The 22,397-nt window shown below is 41.4% G+C and overlaps 2 protein-coding genes across 5 annotated transcripts in view; both read right to left on the bottom strand.

Moving 5' to 3' along the window:
• The window catches only part of LOC134865780 (rho GTPase-activating protein 12-like), a 46,960-nt gene extending 46,322 nt beyond the window's left edge, over positions 1-638 (bottom strand). For 3 of the 4 annotated variants that reach the window (XM_063885489.1, XM_063885491.1, XM_063885492.1), the window contains exon 1: positions 407-638. The gene's annotated coding sequence lies outside the window, so the exon portion shown is untranslated. Of the gene's footprint in view, positions 1-277; positions 384-406 lie in introns of those variants that run through there. The other variant, XM_063885490.1, reaches the window with a different exon arrangement.
• A 1,074-nt stretch (positions 639-1,712) lies between these two features.
• Positions 1,713-22,020, bottom strand: LOC134865818 (kinesin-1 heavy chain-like). The gene is given in 27 exon segments (XM_063885553.1): positions 1,713-4,525; positions 5,859-6,006; positions 6,634-6,850; positions 6,981-7,085; positions 7,360-7,431; positions 7,520-7,580; positions 7,695-7,796; positions 8,020-8,129; positions 8,358-8,413; positions 8,531-8,648; positions 9,015-9,203; positions 9,879-9,982; positions 9,985-10,021; positions 11,598-11,804; positions 12,373-12,441; positions 12,552-12,739; positions 12,968-13,116; positions 13,319-13,464; positions 14,888-14,992; positions 15,125-15,249; positions 15,331-15,418; positions 15,504-15,559; positions 15,721-15,769; positions 16,172-16,276; positions 16,359-16,432; positions 16,546-16,633; positions 21,650-22,020. Coding segments are annotated over 27 exon segments (2,898 nt in total). The 5' UTR covers positions 21,776-22,020; the 3' UTR covers positions 1,713-4,521.
• Positions 22,021-22,397: the final 377 nt, after the last annotated feature.

The raw sequence follows: 22,397 nt of genomic DNA, 5'->3' as shown, positions 1-22,397 counted from the left end.
TGTACTTGAGTAACCTTTTGAATGCTGGACTTTTACTATTCCTACACTCTGGTACTTCCAAATGTACAAGACCTGAGTACGTACTCCACCTCTGCAGCTAAACATCCAATTCAGTAGAAGAATTATCCCCCGGAGGAAAAAAGCACACTGGTATTTGTACTTTTACTCAGGTACAAGATATAAGTACCTGTCCCACCTCTGTTAGTAAACGTTACAGTTCCTGGTTATGGGAATACGTAACACAAATGTTAAAGTCTCACCTTTCACTAATACTCACGTTTTGTAAGATGAACACAGAGTTGCAGCTCCTGTCTGTAATGATTTACAAAAGCTAATCTGTGGCTAACATTAGCTAGCTAATTAGCCTTCCTGCTAAACACTCCCAAACATTCGCACCTTAACGTACCTTCTCTACTGGGGCGGGACACTCCGTGGCGGAAAAAGAAACTCAGTCCAAGGCTCCAGAGTGAGGTTAAAATCCGGTAAAGTTTCCTGGGGAAGTACCGACGGAGCACCGTGTGAACCTGGCTCTTCACTTGTCAGTTTGTCAGTTTGTCTCCTGCTCTTCCCTGGCCGGTGTAATCCACAGCAAGCGCGCCCCCGTCTCTCCTGCTCTTCCCTGGCCGGTGTAATCGACAGCAGGCGCGCTCCCGTAGACTCAGCCTGTCTGCAACAACTTTGGCAACTACCTTTAGGCAAAGATCGTCTCCGTGAAGATGTATCACTTCTCTTCTGTGGTTTCAGAATAAATATGACTATTTGCACCAAGGTGATGAAAAAATAATAATGAGAAACGTTAACGAAATAATCACCATAATTATCAAGTGTCTCGAAATTGTGACTCAGAATCAGAATTGGTTTTATTACCAAGTAGGTTTACACATACGAGGCATTGGCTTTGGTATGTGGTGCATACAGAGACACAGAAAGAAGAATACTTAGCAAAATAAAAAAATAGTACAATTAAAAAAGCTATTTTAGTAATTGACCTATGAAAAATAAATATATAATATAATATCATTATAAGGGAAAGTGAGTTCAAGGAAATATAATACAATATGACAATACTATAAGATCGTCTATTGAAGGATGTATCACTCTACAATACTTTCATGATAAAAACAAATCGCCTCCTACTTTTATTTGAGTTAGCTGTAATTTGGCCATTCAACAGTGTTTCATTTGCCAGACAGTTTACTGATTTTTTATCTTCACAGTCAACTATATATATATTTTTAAGTTGTTTTATTTTCCATTGTGTGATGTTTATATATTTTATAATTGTTTATGTTCTACTCTAATACACATACCTACAGTATAAGCAGTATTAGATAAAAGTCCAAGTGTATATATTTTAGAATAGGTGCAATTTAACATAACCCAGTTTCAATGAAATATTTAAGACGTTAGATATTTCTATAATATTAAAGCATTTTTCCTTACGGCTTTCGAGACAAATCAGGAAGTGCTTGATCCAAAACTGTTAGTTTCAAGAACAGTGTCCTCTAAAAACACCAGTACGTTGAAGAAATAGAATTTAATGAAATAAGAACTAGAGGGTCTAAACCATAAATAATGCACTGAAATATTAGCACATTTGTCCTGGATGAACAGAACTCATTTTTAGGAAAGTGTGATGCCACACAGTGACTGTCCGCTAAATAATGAGGAAGACTTCAAGTGAACACAAGACAACAGAAAGAGAGAAGCACTCGTTTTCTCATAATTATTTAATCACACATACATTTACATCATGCAATCAATCCAAAACTGTGATCTCATGAACTTCCCATCTCCGTCCTCATCAGAGCCGTGCTATTTGTGCCCCAGTTCTCCAGGAATGATCCAGTACCTTGTCCACTGATAGATCCTCAAAACTGTCCTTTTAAAAATTGACCAACTATTACACAGTAATAAAAAAAGTGGCTACACTTTTGTTTTTATTTAGAATTAATGCAAAATCAAATTTAGGTAAACACCTCAAATATTCTTTGCTGTATTTCATTTACTATTTCCCTCTACCCCCCTCCCCATTTCATATCCAGTTTTGGTGGTAGGTCAAAGGATAAACATTTTGAGGTCCATGCTGCAAAGTCACAACTAATCTAGAAGATTACACTGATGGAGTAAACCATCTCGATAGACACCAAACACGGTCCTGTCATAGATACGATGGAGCTGCTCCGCCCTGCAGCTTGTAGAAAATAATTATTCCTCTTTAAATTATTTGCCTTCAACAAACAGTTCCATTTTACAGGGCGTTGGAAATGACTCATTCCTCCAGTCAAGAACAGCCACACGGAGTGTTTGCAGGTATTGTGAGGAGGTGCTATTAAACTACACTTTCCTGTTACAAGGTTAAGTATGACATCTTTTAGAAAGCCGCAATCCTAGCTGGATCTGTTCCAGGAGCCACATTTCTTTTTGCAGAAGCAGATATATTTACGGTGTATTTGTAAAAGCTTCCGTTAATATTGTCATTGAATATCTACTACGGCACACTAAACATCAGTTTACTGTAAAGCAGTACACATCCTTTTATCTTAGAATAGGTCCTAAAAAAAACTCCTGTATCATGTTTCACGATTTTGAGAAATGGCAATGAGAGAAGCCCTCGATGAGAAAACACATTGAGAGCTAAAAGTTAGCGGAACAGAAGCCAACAAGGAAAAGGGCAGTACTTTTTTTTTTGACTCCATACGGCAGGATTACCACTGCAAGCGAGCACACCCAAATGATATACAGTGTATTTTACAGTATATTGCACAAGATGTTAGTGTTCTCACGCTGGGGTTACAATCACAACAAGCTCTTAGCCGATGCAGTGGGGCTTCACGGGGTTAAAAAAAGACAGAAAAAAGCTGTGGTGGGAATTAAAAACACAACAAAAAGACAATAAAACATGAATAAGTCCTACACCCCTGACTAGATTTAGTTAAATACACCCCTCCTACAGGTGATGACAGAAGATTGTTGTGCAATTTTTGACCCTGCTCTCCTGACTGGCTGATCAGCGGCAAGGGTCCGACCCATCGACTGACACCCCTGCCCGCCTCACCGTTTCAAATATGAATCTACACGACGTCTATGGAACAATGAAAGAGGTACAGTACATTAAACCCAGCAAAAACACAATGCTTTTCTGCAAATTTACAAACCAAAAAAAGGGGAAGTTACAGGGTCTAAATCTATAAGAAACAACAAAAAAAAGAGTGTGGAGGGAGGACAAAAAAAAGCAATCAACAGAGGCGAGGCACCCTTGAAAAGAAATCATGATACAGGTACAACTAAAAACACAAAAAGTCCTGGAGATGAGTGTGTGTGAGTGTGTGTGGTGTGTGTGTGCGTGGGCGTGTGTGTGCATGCTAGGACAGGACCAGCGTTGTGTGTGCTATCTCAGTCTATTCGCTGCAGCCTATGTGCAGAGAGATATAAATAGCGGCCAGCATTATTAACCACTGATAGAAGTAAAAACAGTACATTTAGCTACTTAGCATAAGCTACGCTAAACAAAAGGTGGAAGTTTTGTTGTGTTAACCGGATCATTCCCTTCCTTCTCACATTCTTTACATCCTTCTCATGAAGTCACCAATAACGAGTATAGGTTTCATTTTAACTTAATGATAAAAACAATTGGCCTCCACAGGTATTTAGTTAAATACATCTACAGTACACTGTTGCACGTCGTGGCTTTTTTAGTTTTTTTAAATCCTTCTGTTTAGCCGTTCCCCTTGCTGTTTCCATACAGGGAAGCGTGTGCAGTAGTGCCAATTTTACATCTGTACAAGACCGGACAGAACAGTAGTGCTCGACGCCATCTAGTCGATTCAAAACCTTACAGTTTGTTTTTTTTAGTTTGTTTTTTCCTTAAAGTAGCATGTAAAATCTATTGAGAGAAAAGTGTGGTTAACAACCGATAACAGTGATGATCAAACGTAGAGGTTAGCCTATGGGGTCAAACTATTTCTCCTGTTGGGGTTTCCTTTTGTCTTTTTTGGGGTATTTTGTATCTGTTTTAGGTTGTGTTTTTCTTTTCAGATCTTGCTACCCTTACATTCAGCATGGCACAGTGCAGAACTACTCGCATGACCGATGACGACAGACTGTGCAAAGGAAAAAGGAAACCGAAGCTACACACGGTGAGGTGTTCGCTGGGTTCCCCCGCCGAGAAACGCCCATACAACTGCTTTTGGTTCTGTGGATAACAATATTATTTCTCTTTGTGTAAATTAAATTTGTTGTCTTTTCCTTTTTTTTATTATTACATCCAGTACAGGAAAAAGAGTTAAGTCATGAGGAGATTGGGGGGGTGGAGGAGTGGGTAGAGGTGTGGGGGATGGAGCTGTACAGGCCAGGAATATTTATATATATATATTTATAATTCAGAAACTCCTTCGTGGCTCCAAAGCAGCGACGTGGAGCCTGTTCGCTGTAATGGAATGACGGGTTGTGGGGGGCGGCCGGGGGTGGGGTGATATTGGCTTCTTCTTCAGTGGTGTCCTCCTACTGTCCCGCTGCTCCTCAGCTGCACAGAAACACAAAGAGAATACACCGTTAATGACATTCAGACTTTCTGCAAATACAGCTGCAACTATCCATGGTTTGATTCCAAACTGAAAAAAGGAAAGGGCTGCTTTCTTGTAATAACACCAAAAAAAACCTGGATTACAAAATACATACTTTTACTTCTAATCCGTCTTAAACATTCACGTGATAAGTGAGTTAAGGTTAAAATGAGTAGAATTAGTTTATTATCTTCTTATCTGTACTTCAAATAAGTTGTGTTGTTATATGTATTTTATATTTGATTAGTTCTTTATCTCTGCAGCCATCCGATGGCTTAAAACTACTAATATTTGATAAACACATTTATGGGTAAAATACCTAAAAGTTTGTAATTGTATTTCTAAATAAATGTCAGTATTGATTGTTTTCATCATTGCAGTGTAACTTTTAAATTATTATTCTTTTAGGGCGGAGGTGGCAAATTCCATAGGGACTTGGCCTGGGAACTGGAAGGTCACCAGTTCAAGTCCTGGGAGAGACTAGGATGGGTCAAATGCAGAATGTAAGGTTCCCCTCGGTGGGACGATTAAGGGTTCCTTCTTCTTTTTAATCTTATCTCTTGTTATGCAAAGACGTTTGTTAAGGGTTGTAGGACTTAAAGGACTAGGACTAAAGAACGCTTTATGCCGTAATTAGATTTACAGCGTAGATGCAGACATAACAAATACACTGCCCGGCCAAAAAAAAGGTCACAAGCCTGTGGGGGGGCAGCGCTATGATCTGGGGTTGCTGCAGTTGGTCTGGTCTAGGTTCAGCAACGTTATGTGCCCAAAGAATGAGGTCAATGCCAGGATCCATCGGGCTCAGACTGTGAAAGAGTGGTTCAGGGAACATGAGACCTCATTCTCACACATGGATTGGCCCCCACAGAGTCCAGACCTGAACCGATTGAGGATCTTTGGGATGTGCTGGAGAAGACTTTGCGCAGTGGTCTGAATCTCCCGTCATCAATACAAGATCTTGGCGAAAAATGAATGCAGGACAGAAATAAATGTTGTGACGTTGCAGAAGCTCGTGGAAACGATGCCACAGCGAATGCGTGCCGTAATCAAAGCTAAAGGCGGTCCAACGAATATTAGAGTGTGACCTTTTTTTTTTTAGATAAGGTATCTCGGAAAAGACCTCCATCAAAAATCTAATTTTTAATTAAGATCAATACATCATACAGAAAGTTAGAATATTTCATTTGGTATCTAACTGTTTTGCCGCCAGCAGAACGGTCATTTTGATGTGTGCTGCTTTAGCTCCTGCATCGTGGAGCTTTCTGAAAACAAAGAGTGTGTTATTCTCACTTCTTCTCTGGTTTGGTGACGCTGCTGCTGCTGCTGCCGCCCCGGATGGACACGGTCTGGCTGTTCTGGTAGAAGCCCCCCCCGCTGCGGTTGATGTTGGGATGGGTGGGAGACGCCACCGGCTGCTGCCCGGGCCGGATGGGCTTGGCTGGGGAGCAGAGACAGAGGAGATTGAGCATCTTGCATCTTTGCGTTTCATTTGAAAACAAACTGTTAAGAGAGCCGTTCAATCTAATGAAAGAAGCACTTCAAATCTAAAAAAAAAATCTGTAAAGAGGCTGATAAAGTATTCTGTGGAGAATTTTAAGAAAATGAACATAAAACTATTATCAGGATGAAAGAATGTTTGGTTCGGTTTCTCAGATATATTAAAAGCTAGTCTTCCAAGTTTCCATTTTACTGAAATGTATACTTCAGAGGGCTTCTTAAAAACGACTCAATTCAAATATATAAAGGCAAATACAACAGTTCAGAAATACTACAATATTTAGCAATAAATATGTATACTAGAATAAGTAAAGTAGTAAAAAAACTGCTCAGTGTTTCCCTAATAAAAAATCCTTTAGGGACATTAAGACATGCGCAGTATTGGCTAAAAATTATACATAGAAATAATATTTATATTAAACATTGCAATGTCTTAGTCCATTTTGGCTGTGTTTTTCAAAGTGTTATAACAGAAAATGTTCCAGTCACTGAGATATTTCAAAGATCCTGTGTTTTCTGCCCTAATTAAAACAAGGTGTAGCTGTGTTTCTCCTCCACCCCCACTCACCGATCTGGGCCGAGTGTCCCCTCCTGGCCATGTTCTTGGCCCTGACGGCCTCCTTGATGCGGTCAACCTCCTGCTGGTAGCGCTTGCGGTCACGGGCGGCGTTCTCCTTGGCCTCCTTCAGAGCAGACTCAAGGGCCTTGACCCGCTCAGCTGTAGCACGAAGACGTTTTTCCAGTTTTGGAAGCTCACAGCGAAGGTCTGCATTGTCACGAACCAGCTGCGGGACAATTTGCGTCGTGTTGAATCATCAACATTTAGGGAAAGATTGAGCAACGAAAACAATAGCAGGAGAAGATTGAAGAAAGATATTTCCTCTAGTTGCTAGTTCTGTTTATTAAAAATCGTACCTGTTTGTGAACTTTGGTGAGCTGCTCAAGATTGTTCTCAAGAAAGGAGATTTTCTGTTTCTGTGCTGCACTCCCACCTGTGTCGTCCGAGTCCATCTCAGCGCTCTGCACGACACATAAAACACAAGCATTAAAACTTGAGTAACAGGCATTAAATAAGGAGGATTACGACCGTAGCATCAGTAATCCAAACATGACAGATCGTTAAGCTATTATAAAAGATAAGCACAACAATTACAGCAGAAAAAAAGATAGAATCAGCTTTACAAACACAGACTCAAATGTTGCTGAATGGGTCAAAACTAGTTATTTTGTAAACATTTGTGCACTTATTTTTTGAGCCAAGCAAGACACCCAAGAAATACATATATAGTCACACCTTTTTCACTCTGGTAGCCAGGTCCTGGACAAAGAGCTTCCTCAAATTGTGCAGAGTCTGCAGCTCCTTGGCCTGAAAAGTAAAAAAGATGAGCAATTAAAATCGAAATGTGCATAAATGCATTTAGACGATTACAACCGACTGAACCAATCTCGCTCACCACTGTCTCTTCCAGACCCTTCAGGTCCTGCCTGGCCTGCTCCCTTCTGTCCTGCATCACCCTGAACAACAAAAAATACAACGTTTATCAACCAAACAAACACATATGCCACAATGCTGGTGAGAAATGTCTGCACCATTATTGTATCAGGTCAGAAAATGTGCGCGAGACGTACGTGAGCTCATGCAGCTTGCGGCTCTTCTCCTGATCGGTGGATTTGAGTTTCTCGTGGTCCACTCTGAGCCTCTCCTGCTCCAGCATGATCTTCTGGTTCTGACTAAGAACCAAACATGTTTAAGTTAGCATACTTACTTACGTCTTTAATGGGGGTAAATGGTAATATTTCAATAACTGCTACACTTTCAACAAGAGGAAAAGTTATTTTACTAATACTGTTTGCTTCCTCAAAATACCAAGACTAAAACCTTGATTTCCTTCAGATTTTTAAAGTTATATTGTCTGTTTATTTTAACATTTATCCCCGGGAATGTTAGTCTTACTCCTTCAGCTCTGTGATGAGTTTCTCCTTCTTGTCCAGCTCGTCTCTCAGGCTGCTGATCTGCTTCTGATGAGCTTCACGGTGGGAGTGGATCTGCTTATCCACCGCTTCCTGAACACACGCAAAAACACAACATTTGCATTAATGACAGAACAGCTTGCAGAAAACGCCATAAAAACACAGCAATATCATTTTAAATAGATTAAAGCATTCATTTAGCATGTTGGGATTCTTCAAGCAATGTCTTCGGTGCTGGATTTCAGTTTAAATCTTCTATTTTCTGTTTGTTTAATCTTCAAAACTGTGGTGTCCACTGTTTAACATGGCTGAGGAACATACCTTGACTTCGTTGGCACTCTGGATCTCATTCTCTTTCTCCATAGCGTGGACTTTCTCTGTAAAACAAACAGGATCATTATCATTAAATTAGCAAACCGTTTTAGCATTAACTGAACCTCCTTCAATAGAAGTTTTTTGGAGTGCTGGTGCTTTATCTCTTGCCATGTCCTTACCCTGAGCGCTGATCTTGACAAGTTCCTCGTTGAGAGAGTCCACGTTCTCTTCTAGCTGCCTCTTCTTCTGCTCCACGTTCTGTAGGTACTCAGTCAGGGACTTGATCTTAGCCTCATGCTGGAGACAGAGAAACAACACAGAGGTTTAGACCTACAATATTTATTACGAGGATTCTAATATGAAATGTTCCTTTGCTAAAGAGAGAGATCCAGGGATGACATGCTTTTGCAGGCCAACTTTGTAACCCACATGCAACATCACGTCACCACCGCTAAGCTAAAGGCCGCTAATGTTCGGTGTAATGATGCTATGTAGTCTCATTTAGTCATTTGTGTGCAATATATTACACAGCAGCGTTAAGGCATGAAGAAACTATTGTTTTCCACTTTGTGTTGACGTTTTGTTTTCCCCCAGGAGTGACGTTGGAGTTGCTCTCATCTATGCTTTCAGTTCACGACAGTAGTTGGGTTTTTTTCTACATACCTGGGAGATGCGCAGCTGGCAGGCAGCGAGCTCCTTCTCGTTCTCGTCCATCTTCTTGTTGCTCTCCGACTGGGTTCCCTCCAGCTGCTTGCAGCGCTTCACCATGGTCTTCACCTCCGACTTCATCTTGCTGATGTAGAGACGGGCCACAGTGAACTCCTCATCTATCAGGCCGCTGCCCTCATGTTGCTGGAGGAGCAGAGGAGGAGGGTTAAAGAACTGGTGATCATGCATGGAATATTTGATTGATATGGAACTAAATATGCATCATGGTTAGCAGAGGTGGAATGTGCATTTACTCTAGTAAAGAACAAGAACCTCAACCTTTTAACTTGAGTAGTTCTTCTTCACGCTTTACTTCACTATATTGTTGAAGCCATTATTGTACTTTTTATCCACTAAAGTTATCTGAAAGCTTTAGTTACACATTTACTATTATAAATGAAGGCACCAGTCAGTAACACAAGCCATTAACGCTAGAAATACTGCACACATCAATGAATCATTCATCACAATCCAGTGACATATATATATTATTCCAACAAAGGTCATTCTGCAGGAGTACTTTCATTTTGGCACTTAAAGTGTGTTTTAGTGCTTATACTTCTGAACTTTAACTTCAGTAACATTTTGAATTCAGGACTTTAACGGAGTATTTCTACACTGTGGCATTACTACAATTAAAGGTACTCCTCCAACACTGATGGTTAGTAACTTAAAATATATTTCAGTCACTGCATCAACCTGTGAAATAACTTCTTCATCACAACATCCATTTAAACATTCCATTTTTCTTATGTTTTCTAGAGGCTGGTTTTTCTACTGGAGCTGTTGTTAGTAAGCGGGCACAAGGCTTCTCAGTACCTTGATGTCATTGCTGCCGACGGCGATGCCAATCTCAGCGAGGTCTTTGAGCAGGGAAGACATCATCTCAGTCACCCTCTTCTTCTGGTGGTTCGACATCTCTTGAGCTTCTGCAGCTCAGAGTCCAGAGACGACAGGATGGACTGTGGGGAGAGATGTTCAGATGTTTCAATGGAGAAGCAAAGAGCAATACAATGTCAATTGTTTTTACACACACACTCAAAATGTTCTTCAAGTTCAATTTCTCCTCTTTCTTGTGACATCCTTTGATTAGGGAAAAAAAAGCAATGCGCTCAAAGCAACTGATTTAGACTTGAATCAATTCTCCTAGCTAAATCTTTCCTTCAGAAAATCAACAAAAGGAAGAAAAAGCATGTTTTTAAATCAAAAACAGTTTGTTAAGGTTGAAGAGATCCTGAGAAGACTTCACTTTTAATGCAAAGTGATATGCATTCAATAGAAGTATTAAAGGAGACATTTCTTCTTCTTGAAACTGTCAGGGTTTAGGTTTATCTGATTGGTTAAGAGCTGCAATGATATTGTAGCCACCGAAAGCACGAGTTGTTCTTAAGAAAGGTTTTTCATTCAAATAATCGTTGAGTAATGTTCAAACTTAGGTCTCAGGTATATCATATTAAACTGAATGACTCTGGAAAAACAAGATATCTAATCTGACTTTGAGAAGAAGGGAAGGTACTGTTTCAATATTCACTCACGATTTTACAGACTAAACGATAAATCTGGAGAATAGCCGGCAGATCAGAAAAATAATCCTAACTTGCAGCCCTATTAGTAGTAAATGCATTTCCCTCCTAAATAAACATACCATAATGAACCTTAGGCTCATGATGATACCGAGTCAAACACCAAGTCTTTGTGAAGGAAAGGGGCTGTAGCAGCAGCAAATGTGTGTATGCAAACCCATGTGTGTGTGTGTGTAGGCCTTTAATTATAGTGTGTTGAATATTAACAGAGCAAATAAGAAAGGCAAATAGCTCAAATTAAAAGGAGTCACATTGACTTCAGGCATGGTGATATCTAGGGATGCACCGATTGCAAAAATGTCGGCCGATACCGATGTTAAGAATACAATTTTTGCCGATACCGATGGCCGAGGTTTTACTATGTAACCTGTAATGGTAGCACAACGCAGACTAAGGCAGCCTATCCCTTTAAGAGAGAGAGTGGGGGATACGTGTGTGCATGTGTAAGCGCGAGAGAGAGGTTGAGCGAGCCATAGTACTAGTTTCTGGAAGTTAACGGGAGTAGCAGCAAGTATAACAAAGTCACAGATCTAAACGACGGCCTCCCAAGAACACTGAAGGATGGATTTAATTTACCGATCCTCCAGACACCCGGTACACGGGGCAGAAGTCCTGCAGCATGCAGCAGCAGCTCCTCACAGAGGAGAGGAGAGTAGAGGAGACGCCCCCCCGCCCCCCTCCGAATGACTTTAAAGTTACGGCAGACCTACTGTCACCGTTCTAATCCTTTAAAATGATGCCCTGACTTCAGATTTGGTCCGTCAGATTTAAAAACAACGACACTAATGCGACTTCTCCCGGTCACGTAGCAAAACATAAACATCGGCGACTGCCATCGGTGACGTCACCTTATTTTACCAATGTGCCGATGGTGGTAAATAGGACTAACATCGGCCGATACCGATGTCTCACCGATGTATCGGTGCATCCCTAGTGATATCTGTCCCCGGCTCACCGATTTCTGGCTGAGCTCCTCGCTGATGGCCTCAAACTCCTTGGTCTTGTCCTCCACCTCCTGACTCTTCTGGTCGTAGTTGACGGCCAGCTCCTCCAGCGCCTGCAGCACCTCCTTCACCTCGTCCTTCGACGCCTCGTTCTCCGCCTGCAGACGGTTCAGCTCCGCCTGGAGGTTCTCGTGATCGCGGCGGGAGGAGGCCAGAAGCTGCAAAAGGGAGAGAAGTGGAATCTTGTTACTGGTTTTCAAATTGAAAATCTGCTGGAATTATTCTGTGTTTCTTACATTATTTATGAGTTATATAATCCTCCAGATTTAGTCTTTGCTGGGTTTCATTTGCATTTTTATTTAGATTACTCAGATGTTTCTTTTAAAATGACCTTTTTAAACATCCTTGAAACAAGGATTTTGTTACAGTTTTGTTTTGTAGCAGTGAAATTATGATGTAAGGCAACACATAACAGTCTTTTCTATGGCGAACGCAGGTTTAAATCCAGTCTGCTGTTCCTTTACGGTCAGCCCTCTATAATAAAGACTAAACTGGCCCAAAATATATTTTTAAAAGGTTGCTACTAAAACAGAGTGAGTAAAAATGTAACTATTTGATCAAATGTAAGAAAATCCTATTGCTTTTGAAGAAAAAGTCCTACTTGAGACAACAGGACAGGAGAGAAACAAAGACAACTCTACAGCTGTGATAGCTCCTCGTGTTACCTCACTCTGAAACTCTACAGATCAACAGCTCACTCTGCACCTGCTGAGCTCCAGTACTCACCTCATCCTGGTCCAGCATCTGCTGCTTCAACTTCTCAGCCAGCTGGCTCTGCTGGTTGATTTCCTCGTCCTGTAGAGAACAGAGAGACAAATACATTAGCATATTGTACGTAAACATTATGTTCTACGTCTACAAACACACATCCATTCAGCTCCGATAACATCATCCTGTCCTCTCACCTTATCGTCCAGCTGTTTGTAGAGCTTGGCCAGCTCAGCCTCACACTTGTCCTTCTCCACGTCGGTGAGGCGGACACCGGGCACGTTGGGCGTGGACACCTCCTTCTCATTTATTATGTTGTCCAGAGCCTTCACCTCGGCGTTGGCCTTTTCTTTGTCAAACTGCTCCTCCACTGGCACACTTTCACCTGAAGGAGGAGAATGGGTATGGAAAATATGGTTACATCAAAAGCTTTATTCTGTACTATCAAATCGGCATATAGTGCAAGTTGTCCTTTATTCCATGAAGAACAAACGCAGACAAAAATAGCTAAATGTTCTTGGTGAAACGTGACAAGTTGCACAGCATTGTTTCTGAGGAATCTGTGGAGAGGCGTGGATGAAACGATGGCAAAACCCAGAGTGAACTTCCTCACCATTCCTCCAGCGGTTGAGCTCGTTCTCCAGCCAGGTGACGGTGTTCCTCAGGGTCTTGTTCTTCTCCTTCTCCCTCTCATACTTCTGCTTCCACTGCTCTGCTGTCAGCTCCACGTTCACAGTGACAGTGTTCTTGATGGTCTTTGCTCTGGATGTAGAAAAAGAAAGGGGTTTCATTTCACTAAAGACACTCTAAACATTTAATGCATTATTCCTTCAAAGTGAGGTATGGAAATGCAATATCACTGGACCCATTGTGAAAGTGATTTCTCAATTTGAATGTATTTATGTTCCACACGGTGGAAATGACAGAGCACTGTGTTTTTTTTTTGTTCGACAGGCCTACCAACCTTTGTCCGAACATGAGGGTGGATTTGGTTTCGCTCTCGTTATAGGAGGAAGGCGAGCAGCAGATGACGATGGTGGTTCGACAGTTACCTCCCAGCGAGTCCTGCAGGATACGGGTCATCTTACTGTCTCGGTAGGGGATGTAGGCCTGGTATACATAAAAAATACATACACATAATGAGCAGAGCAAATATTAACGGACTGTAATGAAACATAGAAAATTACATCAAATCTGTTTCGTTGTTTCGAAGATATTGGATCATCTAGGTGACTTTAGGATGCCTCTTCTCACCGGCAGACATCTTTGAATGTGGATGTTTGACAATGAGACCCATCACGACAAACCCCGGAGTGACAGAGGAATAAAACACGACATAAGTATGGTATTCTCCTTGTTAGGATAAAATACTAAAATGAATACTATTGCAGTTCTAAAAGTGAATGGGAGGCCCGAGCATTGAGCAAACTGGATGTGATAGCTTCAGGAGCACTTCTCATGAGTTTGGTAGAATGATATTGCAGTTGGACGTAGACATGCACAAATCGACCGGATACCGGAAAAAGGCTACGGGTTGATTAGCCTTATTTTTCCAATTATTGTTTTATTTTTTAGCATACGTGTGCACATGAATTTTGTAAAAGATTTTCAGCAAAGGGGTAACAAATACGTTTGTTAAAACTGCAATTCAAAAATTAACCGCAGAGGAAAACCTTTCCATCAAGAAGGTCCTGCAGCTTGGTTCAATTCGAGAGAAAATGTAAGTTATATAAAAGTCAATGTTTTATCATCTACATATATTTGGATTCTTTGGATCTTTATGCTGTTGTCAGATAAATCAAACCATGATGCAATCTGTAATGTGTAGTTAAACGCTAACTTGATTTATTATATTTACAGCTAGCTGCAGCTGTAATGCTATAAACCCCAGGATGTTCAGTCAGGAGTGAGACATCTCTGCACAATAGCTCATTTGTTTCACATCATCATAAATATATCTGAGGCTGCTGCCCTCAGGTTGTTGACAGAGAGGGGGGGGGCCCCGAGAACAAACACATTGTTGATTAAAGTGAAGAGCGTGAAATCACTATGAAGCCTCAAAGCAAAACATTGCTCCAAGGAAAGCCTCTATCTGCTAAAGTTATTTCTGAGACACAAAGGACATGTAGAAGGTAGAAAAATGCTGCTAAGTGAGAATGAGAGGAAGAACACCAATCTCTGGGCTGTGCAGCCGGTAGAAAGCAGACTTCCCTACTGTATGCCACATTAACAGTAAAGTCTGTCATTCAAAGCGCTGCAAACAACATTTGGGTGAAAATAAATCACCTGAGGCTATAACAGATCTGTGTTTTGCTTCTGAATAAGTTACAGGACAGAAACAAAATGATGCTTGAGAAGTACGGGATAAAGCCTAAATACTATTAGTAATTAGATTCTGATCATTCAGATTTGCTCACAGTGCAAATTAAAAAGCTCTAAACCCACAGAACACGCCTGTATGTTCAACAAACGGATCAACGTAATGTACAAACAGATTTAAGAAAGTAAGTATGAACAGAGTTGAAGCACTGACCGTTCCTTCAGCGAGAGCAGAGATGACGTTTCCCAGAGACGACAGAGACTTGTTGATGTTCTTAGCCTCATCCAGCACAGCGCCCTCTGCTCCTGTTTTACTGACCTGAAAATCACATAAACAATAACGTCAACAAGGTCCCATGCTGCTCTTTGTTCACACAATACAGGGAAAATGTACCAGAGTAATCCTAAAATCATGAATGAATCTTCTATCAATATGTACGACTGACATTACCTTTTCACTGCCAGCCAGATCCACCAGGTAGAGTTTGCCGCTGAGCTTGTGCTCCGTCTGAGTGTTTTCCTGTTTGACGTTTATCAGGAAGATGCTGTGACTCCTGGAGCTGTGCTCGTTCATGTCTACGGGACAAATGGTTACCATGCATCAGCGCCATGAGGCAAAAACCTGCAGACTCTTCAGAGTATAGGAAGGTGTCTTACTTGTGACTGCTACATGTCTGTTCGATTTGCCTTCATCAATTGTGTCCATGACCTCCTCTGGGCTGCAGACAAATCTCTCAGTGCAGCCCTTTAAAGGACAGCAGAATATGGGGTGAGATTGACAGCCTTCACAAACAAGTTTTTCCAGATATTTGATACGAGTTAGTTCTCACCTTGACATACGGTACTCTGTTTTTGTCTTCATGCACGGACAAATTGGTCTTTGAAACTGCGGATGAGAGGAGACATTTGGTATATTGACTCAGCAAAACATTTCATACTGAGGGTGTACCACTGCCCTACACATTTACATACTGTACATATGTTGGTGAATTATGTGTATGCTGAAAATGTGCAGCTAGGAGAGATGAAGGGGTTTCAATCACTTACCGTCCAACAGGTCCCGGATCTTGTCTAAGTAAATTTCAAAATATGAAACCTGTTAACAAAGGAAGAGCCTCATTATTTGGTGATCCAGCTGAGAAATCACTAAAAAAAACAAATACAAACAAGGGGGCTGTGATGTACAACAGCAGCACAACAAAAACAGCATGGAAAAGAAACTGGTTTTGTTTAGACAAAGACGGCATCAATTCTTAATTCAAAAGAATGACGGAAAGAAAGAAATGTGTCCAGGTCTTTTGATAATAGTTACACATGTTTGAGGGAGTTTAAAATATGATGCAGCAAAACCTCACTTATATCGTCTACAGAAAAATGCTTCGTAATAGCAAACTGAAAAACAGGAAGCATGTAGCCTGTTGCTAGCACACACAGTCTACGACCATATTAGTCCGAAATAAATGGGTCAAAAAATCACTTTTAATCTCTCACTACTTACTTTGATATGAAATTCCAAGTTTTCATCCATGGAATAGATGTAGTTGAAGATGTCTTGAACTATCCTGGGGATGATGCCCATTCCATCTGTGTCATGGAGGTTCCCCTGCAAACAGAGAGCATTTAATGCAAGGATGTGGAGTGAAGATGCTTTCAAACATAAAAAGGTTATCAGAAGTCCTCGTTACCTCCATGGTGTGTGTTTTTCCAGATGATGTCTGCCCGTATGCAAAAATCGTTCCATTGTATCCCTCCAAAACATCTACAAGACACCAAACAGATTTGTGGTCATGTCAGACTATTAGTTATGGTCATGCCTCTGAATAATAAGTCTGGTGTGTAAATGTACTGATAAAAGCAAAAGAGAGAGCTCACCTTTTACAATCTTCTGGGCGCAGGCGTTGTACACTTGCTCCTGTGTCGTATTCGACTGAAACACTCTGTCGAACATGTACGGTTTGCTCTGGAATGAGGAGAAGAAGAGTGAGTACCAAAACAACACTTCAGTTTGTGAAGCCTCACTAGACTTTAAACCTGGTGACAGGTTTTCTACTTCCTTTAACCAACTGGCAACACAACAGCGATTCATTAGTTTGACACCAAGCGTCCAATCCAGCAAAAAATCTTTTGGAAAACATGCAGCCCCTCACATGTAACCCCCCTAATTTAAGTGTACTTTTGAAACATGTGACCTTGCCATGAGGCTAGGCAATATGGCAAAACCCTTATATCACAATACTGGTCATTTAACATGAGAATAATATCAAAGCATAGCATGTTTTCCCCTAATTCAATTAATAAATAGTCTACACAACCATATTGCTCAACATTTTTGTGCCTTTGGGAATGAATTACTTGACAAATTCAAAGCATGGATCATTTACTCATTTTAAGAACTGAAAAACATCCGTTTATAAAAATAGGCTTATAATAGATCCAATAGAAACAATAGAGAAAAATATATGCAATTGTTTTTTCATTCTACTGTTGTTTTGACAGTATATGGTTATATTGCCCAGCCATAGTGTTTCCCTGATTCTGATGTTTATCTAATAGAGACAAAAGTAAGGCGAATAAGGGTAAATAGGAGAGATGACATGAAGCAAAGCTCTCCTGCCAGATTCAAACCGAGAGTGCTGCATTAGATGGACACTCTTGCCACGAGGTCGCTCCCAAACTGTCACAATCTGATGAACTCAACCTAATTTTTGCTCTGCCGGCTGCATGCTGGTTGAGCTTTGCGAAGTTATCTGTCCCCACACAACTTCTTCTGTCCCATTTGAACTCCTCTCCAAACTCGCCACAGCATTTTGAATGAAAAAAACTCTTGAGCTTGAAAGCCAGCCTACTTCAAACAACCACACATGTAGCAGGTTGTGATATCCTGTGGGCTAGTCAACAGTTCAAAGCGCAACTCCAGGGAGATGGCAATCGATAGCTGGATTCAAGAAGGCAACCGCAGGGTAATAAAACTGATGCTACAAGCAGATCTGAGGTTCAACTGAGATGGCACGCTGTCTTTAGAGGTTTGAAGTCCCGGTTGACTCATCTAGTCTGCAGCATGGTGGGTGGGGTTCTAGCTGCGGGTATATTAAGAGTTATATTACGAAACAGCCCCATTTACATTTGATACCCTAGGTTCCAAAAATGACATGACTTAGTGGCAGTAGACTAGTTATTACTTCAATTGAAAACAGTCAATTGGGTTCTTTTTAGCCTGGACACTATTTTCTCTTTTTTTTGCATCTTGACTGAATAATGGAGGCAACAATTTCCAAAAAAACAGTCCAGTCTTGAGCAGCTTCAATGTAATTATATCAGGATATTCCACACCGACAATGTATGTTTACTTAAACGGCTTGCTTTTGCCGCTGAAATGTTAAGATTCTCTTACCAAGTCACAGTTGAGTCTCACTCTAAAGTCTTGGACAATGATGGACATATGAGCAAGAGATTTAGAGAGGAGTGCTGGAAAAAGTTTGATGAGTTGGAGGGGAGAGAGCGTAGGTAAGAATGACATCGCTGAATATTTAGCTTCGCTTCTTTTCTAAAATGTTCTAAGACACTTTCCTAACAATCTGAGCCTTTCAGTAACAAAAACATGCAACTTAAGTAGACATCCATGATTGGCGGTGCAGAATTGCCGGACAGGATTACATTGCAGCCAGTGAGCGGCTGTAGCACACTCCTTCATAAATGGACACATTTTTTAAATAGTTTCCCCCATAAATTACTTAAACCTTAACACAAGGGTAAACAGGTCGAGGTTAAAAAATACCTGCAGTAACCATTTAAAACCTATAACAGCAGGAGTAGGTTGAGAATGTCGACAAACACCTGGTGTCATCTCGGAGACGCCGCTGTTTAGGACAACACATTCATAACTCAAGGTTAAACCCCAAGCACGTCACTGTCTGGCACACAATCCATCGTCACCTTTACCACTTCTAGAATTTTTAGGACTGCCACAGCCGAGATGTCCTTAATTTGAACTCCGGTTTATAATCCCTCCTGACAGACGGTCACATCTAAAGCACAGCTCGGTGCAACACAGAGCAGCAGCATCTTAAGATGATGATAATTCAGTCCAGCTAGCCATATCGTGGCAATTAACCCGCCCCGAACAAGAGCAGGAAGCCACTATCGGGCCTGCCAGACGCTGTCAGCAAACAATAACGCTGCCCGAGTTGAGAGTGCTCAATGTAACTGCTGCTACTGACCTAGTTACCTACACCTCTGTCTAATGGGATTACCTGCTCAAAATGTAATTACAGTGAAAAGCATTGTTGAAACATTAATACACATTCCTGTTTCTGGATGGCTTTGTTATGATACTTGCCCAAGCTCAGACACTCAGGAGACGGAGTGTTTTAACACGGAGTAAAAAGTTCTTCTTCTGCAGCAGCCGCATGACTCTTATTGTATGGTGCATGAAATATATTAGGGTTTGTGCTAGGCTATCAAATGGGGTTTGTTGGGAGCCATATTTCCTGGTAAAGAGTCTGCAAGAAGCGAAACAGGTGCCAGTTGCTTCTGTTATTTACCGTAAAAAAATGTTCAGAGCACTTTTCCTTTTATCTCTAATCCTTTTTATCACTCACACAACTTCACCTTTGCACTAAAAAGTTTCCGATCTGTGTTTTTAGGCAACAGGCTTCTGTATACAAATAACGTGACAGCACATCATGAGGGAATAAACGGATCTTGTATGTGCAAAACTGAGACAGAAGTTATGTGCACACTACACTGGCAAACCGAGCCACCCTTACCACCTCATCTGGAAACTTCTTCTGCCTCCCTTGCCGGCAAAAGGCTGGCAGGACTTTTAAGTGAGCCACAGCTGAGTGAGAGCATACTGCAATAATTTCCTCTTGGACAACAAAATCTCTGCTCTAGGGAATACCTTTATCAATATCTTTGAACACCAAAGCAGCATCACCAAGGCCTGCAATGGTGAAAGTGCTTGTTAGACGTCTTAACAACGGGCTGTGTGGTCAGCTTCACCTCTGGCTGAGCTCCAACACAGGGTCCACGCCCTAAATGGTTTCCAAACGGATACAACTATGAGCTAAGTGTCAGTCATCCTGGATAAGAGCTTCATCATAATAATTACCCTCCCCACACAGAGAGATCGCCAGTGCCCGGCCAACTGCCTTCTCTGATTGGTCGAACAGCTGGTTACCAGGAGCGAAAACACAAGGGGGATTACCCAGGAGGCCTGTGCTGCTGCTTATGGGCACTGTAAGTGTTGTAGTTCTCAAAGCAGATGCTCTAGCAGAGGATACAAGGCCCTGCAACACTTGCCTCCTTCACAATGTGCACTGGTATTTGCCACTATGGCTGGCACTCTGAAATGGGCTGGGCCACATCACGCGTGAGGGGCACCGACAGTACACATGCTTTTAGTTAAACGCCTTAAGTCAGTGTCAGTACAACTATTCAAGAAGTCACTACATCTTCCACAGTCCTTTCTTTTGGCACGACACAAAATGAATAGTACAGTTGTATTTTAACGGTTCCAGTTTAAACTCCAAAGGGCTCAGCTGAAAGTTGAAACTTTATGAATGCAATACAAGATCAGTTTCTATTGCCTTGTAAAAGTAGTTTCAAGCACAGGTAAGAAAAGACACAAAGTCCAAAAAACAACGATAATATGTCGCTAAGGATACATAATGTTTAACCAAGATTGTTTTCAAATGATACACTGTAGGCTTTTTACATGTATAGCATGTTCAAACTTGAGATATCAGCCAGGCTTTTATGCTTCTTAATTACTCCAGTCATAAAACATGTTGAAAGACCCACCTTTTTCCTTTTGAGCTTTTTTTTTTGGTGCCATACAATAGACTACATGCCGCAATGGCATGAACACAGGTTGTGCAAATATTGCCTTTTTAAGACATACTGTATAGGCTAATGATGACAAAGCTTCAAGTGCACATCGTTTGCAAACTGACCTCAGGCCAATTTCCTGGTTGATTCAATAAAGTGGGGGTAACATGGCACTGAATCATTCAGGGCATTTCCGTCTGTTGATGGGAGATTGTGCCCATGTCAATATCCTTATCAAGTGCTGGTTCTGTATGACTAGAAGGCTAATTAAACCAATGAAACAAACTTGTGTTTGAAGTATTTCCTCAAAAGCTTGAATCTGTAACTGGTTGGGTTATTAACTATAACGTGTTTAGTCACTGGAGGCCAACAAAACACCAAAAGCCTGCATTTCAATTGTCTTTTTCACTGCCAATGACAATATTTAGACGCACCATTTTGATCATCGTTAGAAACAATAACAGAATATTTTAAGCTGTTCTACATAAAAGGGTTGTTTATGTAGCCAGCTGGTCAGCTAGCGAATGTTAGCAATAATTAAGCAGCAGTATTAAAACTAGCCAGCTAGCCAAGGCCGGCTAATCTGTCAACTACCAGCTGGCCTAGCCTGTTAGCGAACAGGCTGTTAGCCCAATACCAAATCAAAGCTGGCTTACGCTTTATGCTGACGCAAACCGTTCATAATTAATAGATGCATGGTCACATATGAAAGGCTACTTATCAATTCATGGCGCGGTAATAGTGCAGTGAGTATAGCGTGAAGGGTTTGTTGGCTGGGCGACATTACACCCTGTGCGAGTGGCTTTGTTGAATGACAACTCACTAGCAGTGACAGGGCAACTGAATAAAGTGACATTTAAACACAATCAGCAACTTGACTTTGCTCATTGAAATGTTACATCGAGTGCTGCTGCCGACTATCCAGGAGCTGGAGACTCGCATTATCAATGAGTTTAGGAGGGACTGACTTGTTGGCCTCAGCTGAGGGCCAGCGGCGAACAACGGTGAACAGGTCAGCTAACGTTAGCTAACAAGCTAAGGTGCTAACTGCCGTAGCTACAAGACAATCAAACATGGCGTTATTACCGCTGACTGTGTCAGAGGGCTGTCAGTCAAACTGCTCAAATCTATCAATTACACAACTCACCGAGATGATTACGTTTTCTTCCCCTTGAAACTTGGGAATGTACTTGTCTCCTCTGGTCACCTCGGAGCCGTTCAGGGGCCTAAAGCGGCACATCACTTTGATGGTGCACTCCGCCGGGTCGGCCATCTTCCACGGTTTACCGAGTGGAAATTCACCGATACAATTAAAGAGGGTCCTGGATCCCAGGGGCGGCCGTTGGGGGAGGGGGGGTCAAAAAAAGGGGAGGCCGAACCCCTCTGTCCCAATATTAGGTTCTGAAAGAGGCGATAAAGTGCTCCGGTGTTGAACAAAAATCCTTGTTTTCCTCTGAATCGCTTCCCCCTCCTGTTAGGAAGCCATGACACCGGTGGATCAGCCGCCTCGCCCCTCCTGCTGCCGCCCTGTGGATGTGGATCACAATGACGTCACCCCGCTCCCCTCCCCACCGCGATTCTGTTGTTGTTAGATTATTGGGAAATTATTTATGAAAATGAACAATTAAAATGATGAAGGCACTAGCAACTCACAAGGTAGAATGAAATGAACGGCGTATTAAGGTGTGTCATTTTGACCTCTTTTCTTAACATGTCTTTAAATATCAGTGGTGGAAGAAGTACTCAGATCTTTTACTTAAGTACAAGTAGAAATACCCAATTGTAAAAATACTCTGTTGCAAGTCAAATGAAGTCTTTACAAAATCTTACTAGAGTAAAAGTACAAAAGTATTGGCCTCAAAATATACTTAACGTACGAAAAGTAAAAGTACTTG

This window comes from Eleginops maclovinus, chromosome 6 (genome assembly GCF_036324505.1).
Source record: "Eleginops maclovinus isolate JMC-PN-2008 ecotype Puerto Natales chromosome 6, JC_Emac_rtc_rv5, whole genome shotgun sequence".
Taxonomy (NCBI): Eukaryota; Metazoa; Chordata; class Actinopteri; order Perciformes; family Eleginopidae; genus Eleginops; species Eleginops maclovinus.
This window is presented reverse-complemented; position numbering and strand designations above follow the sequence as displayed.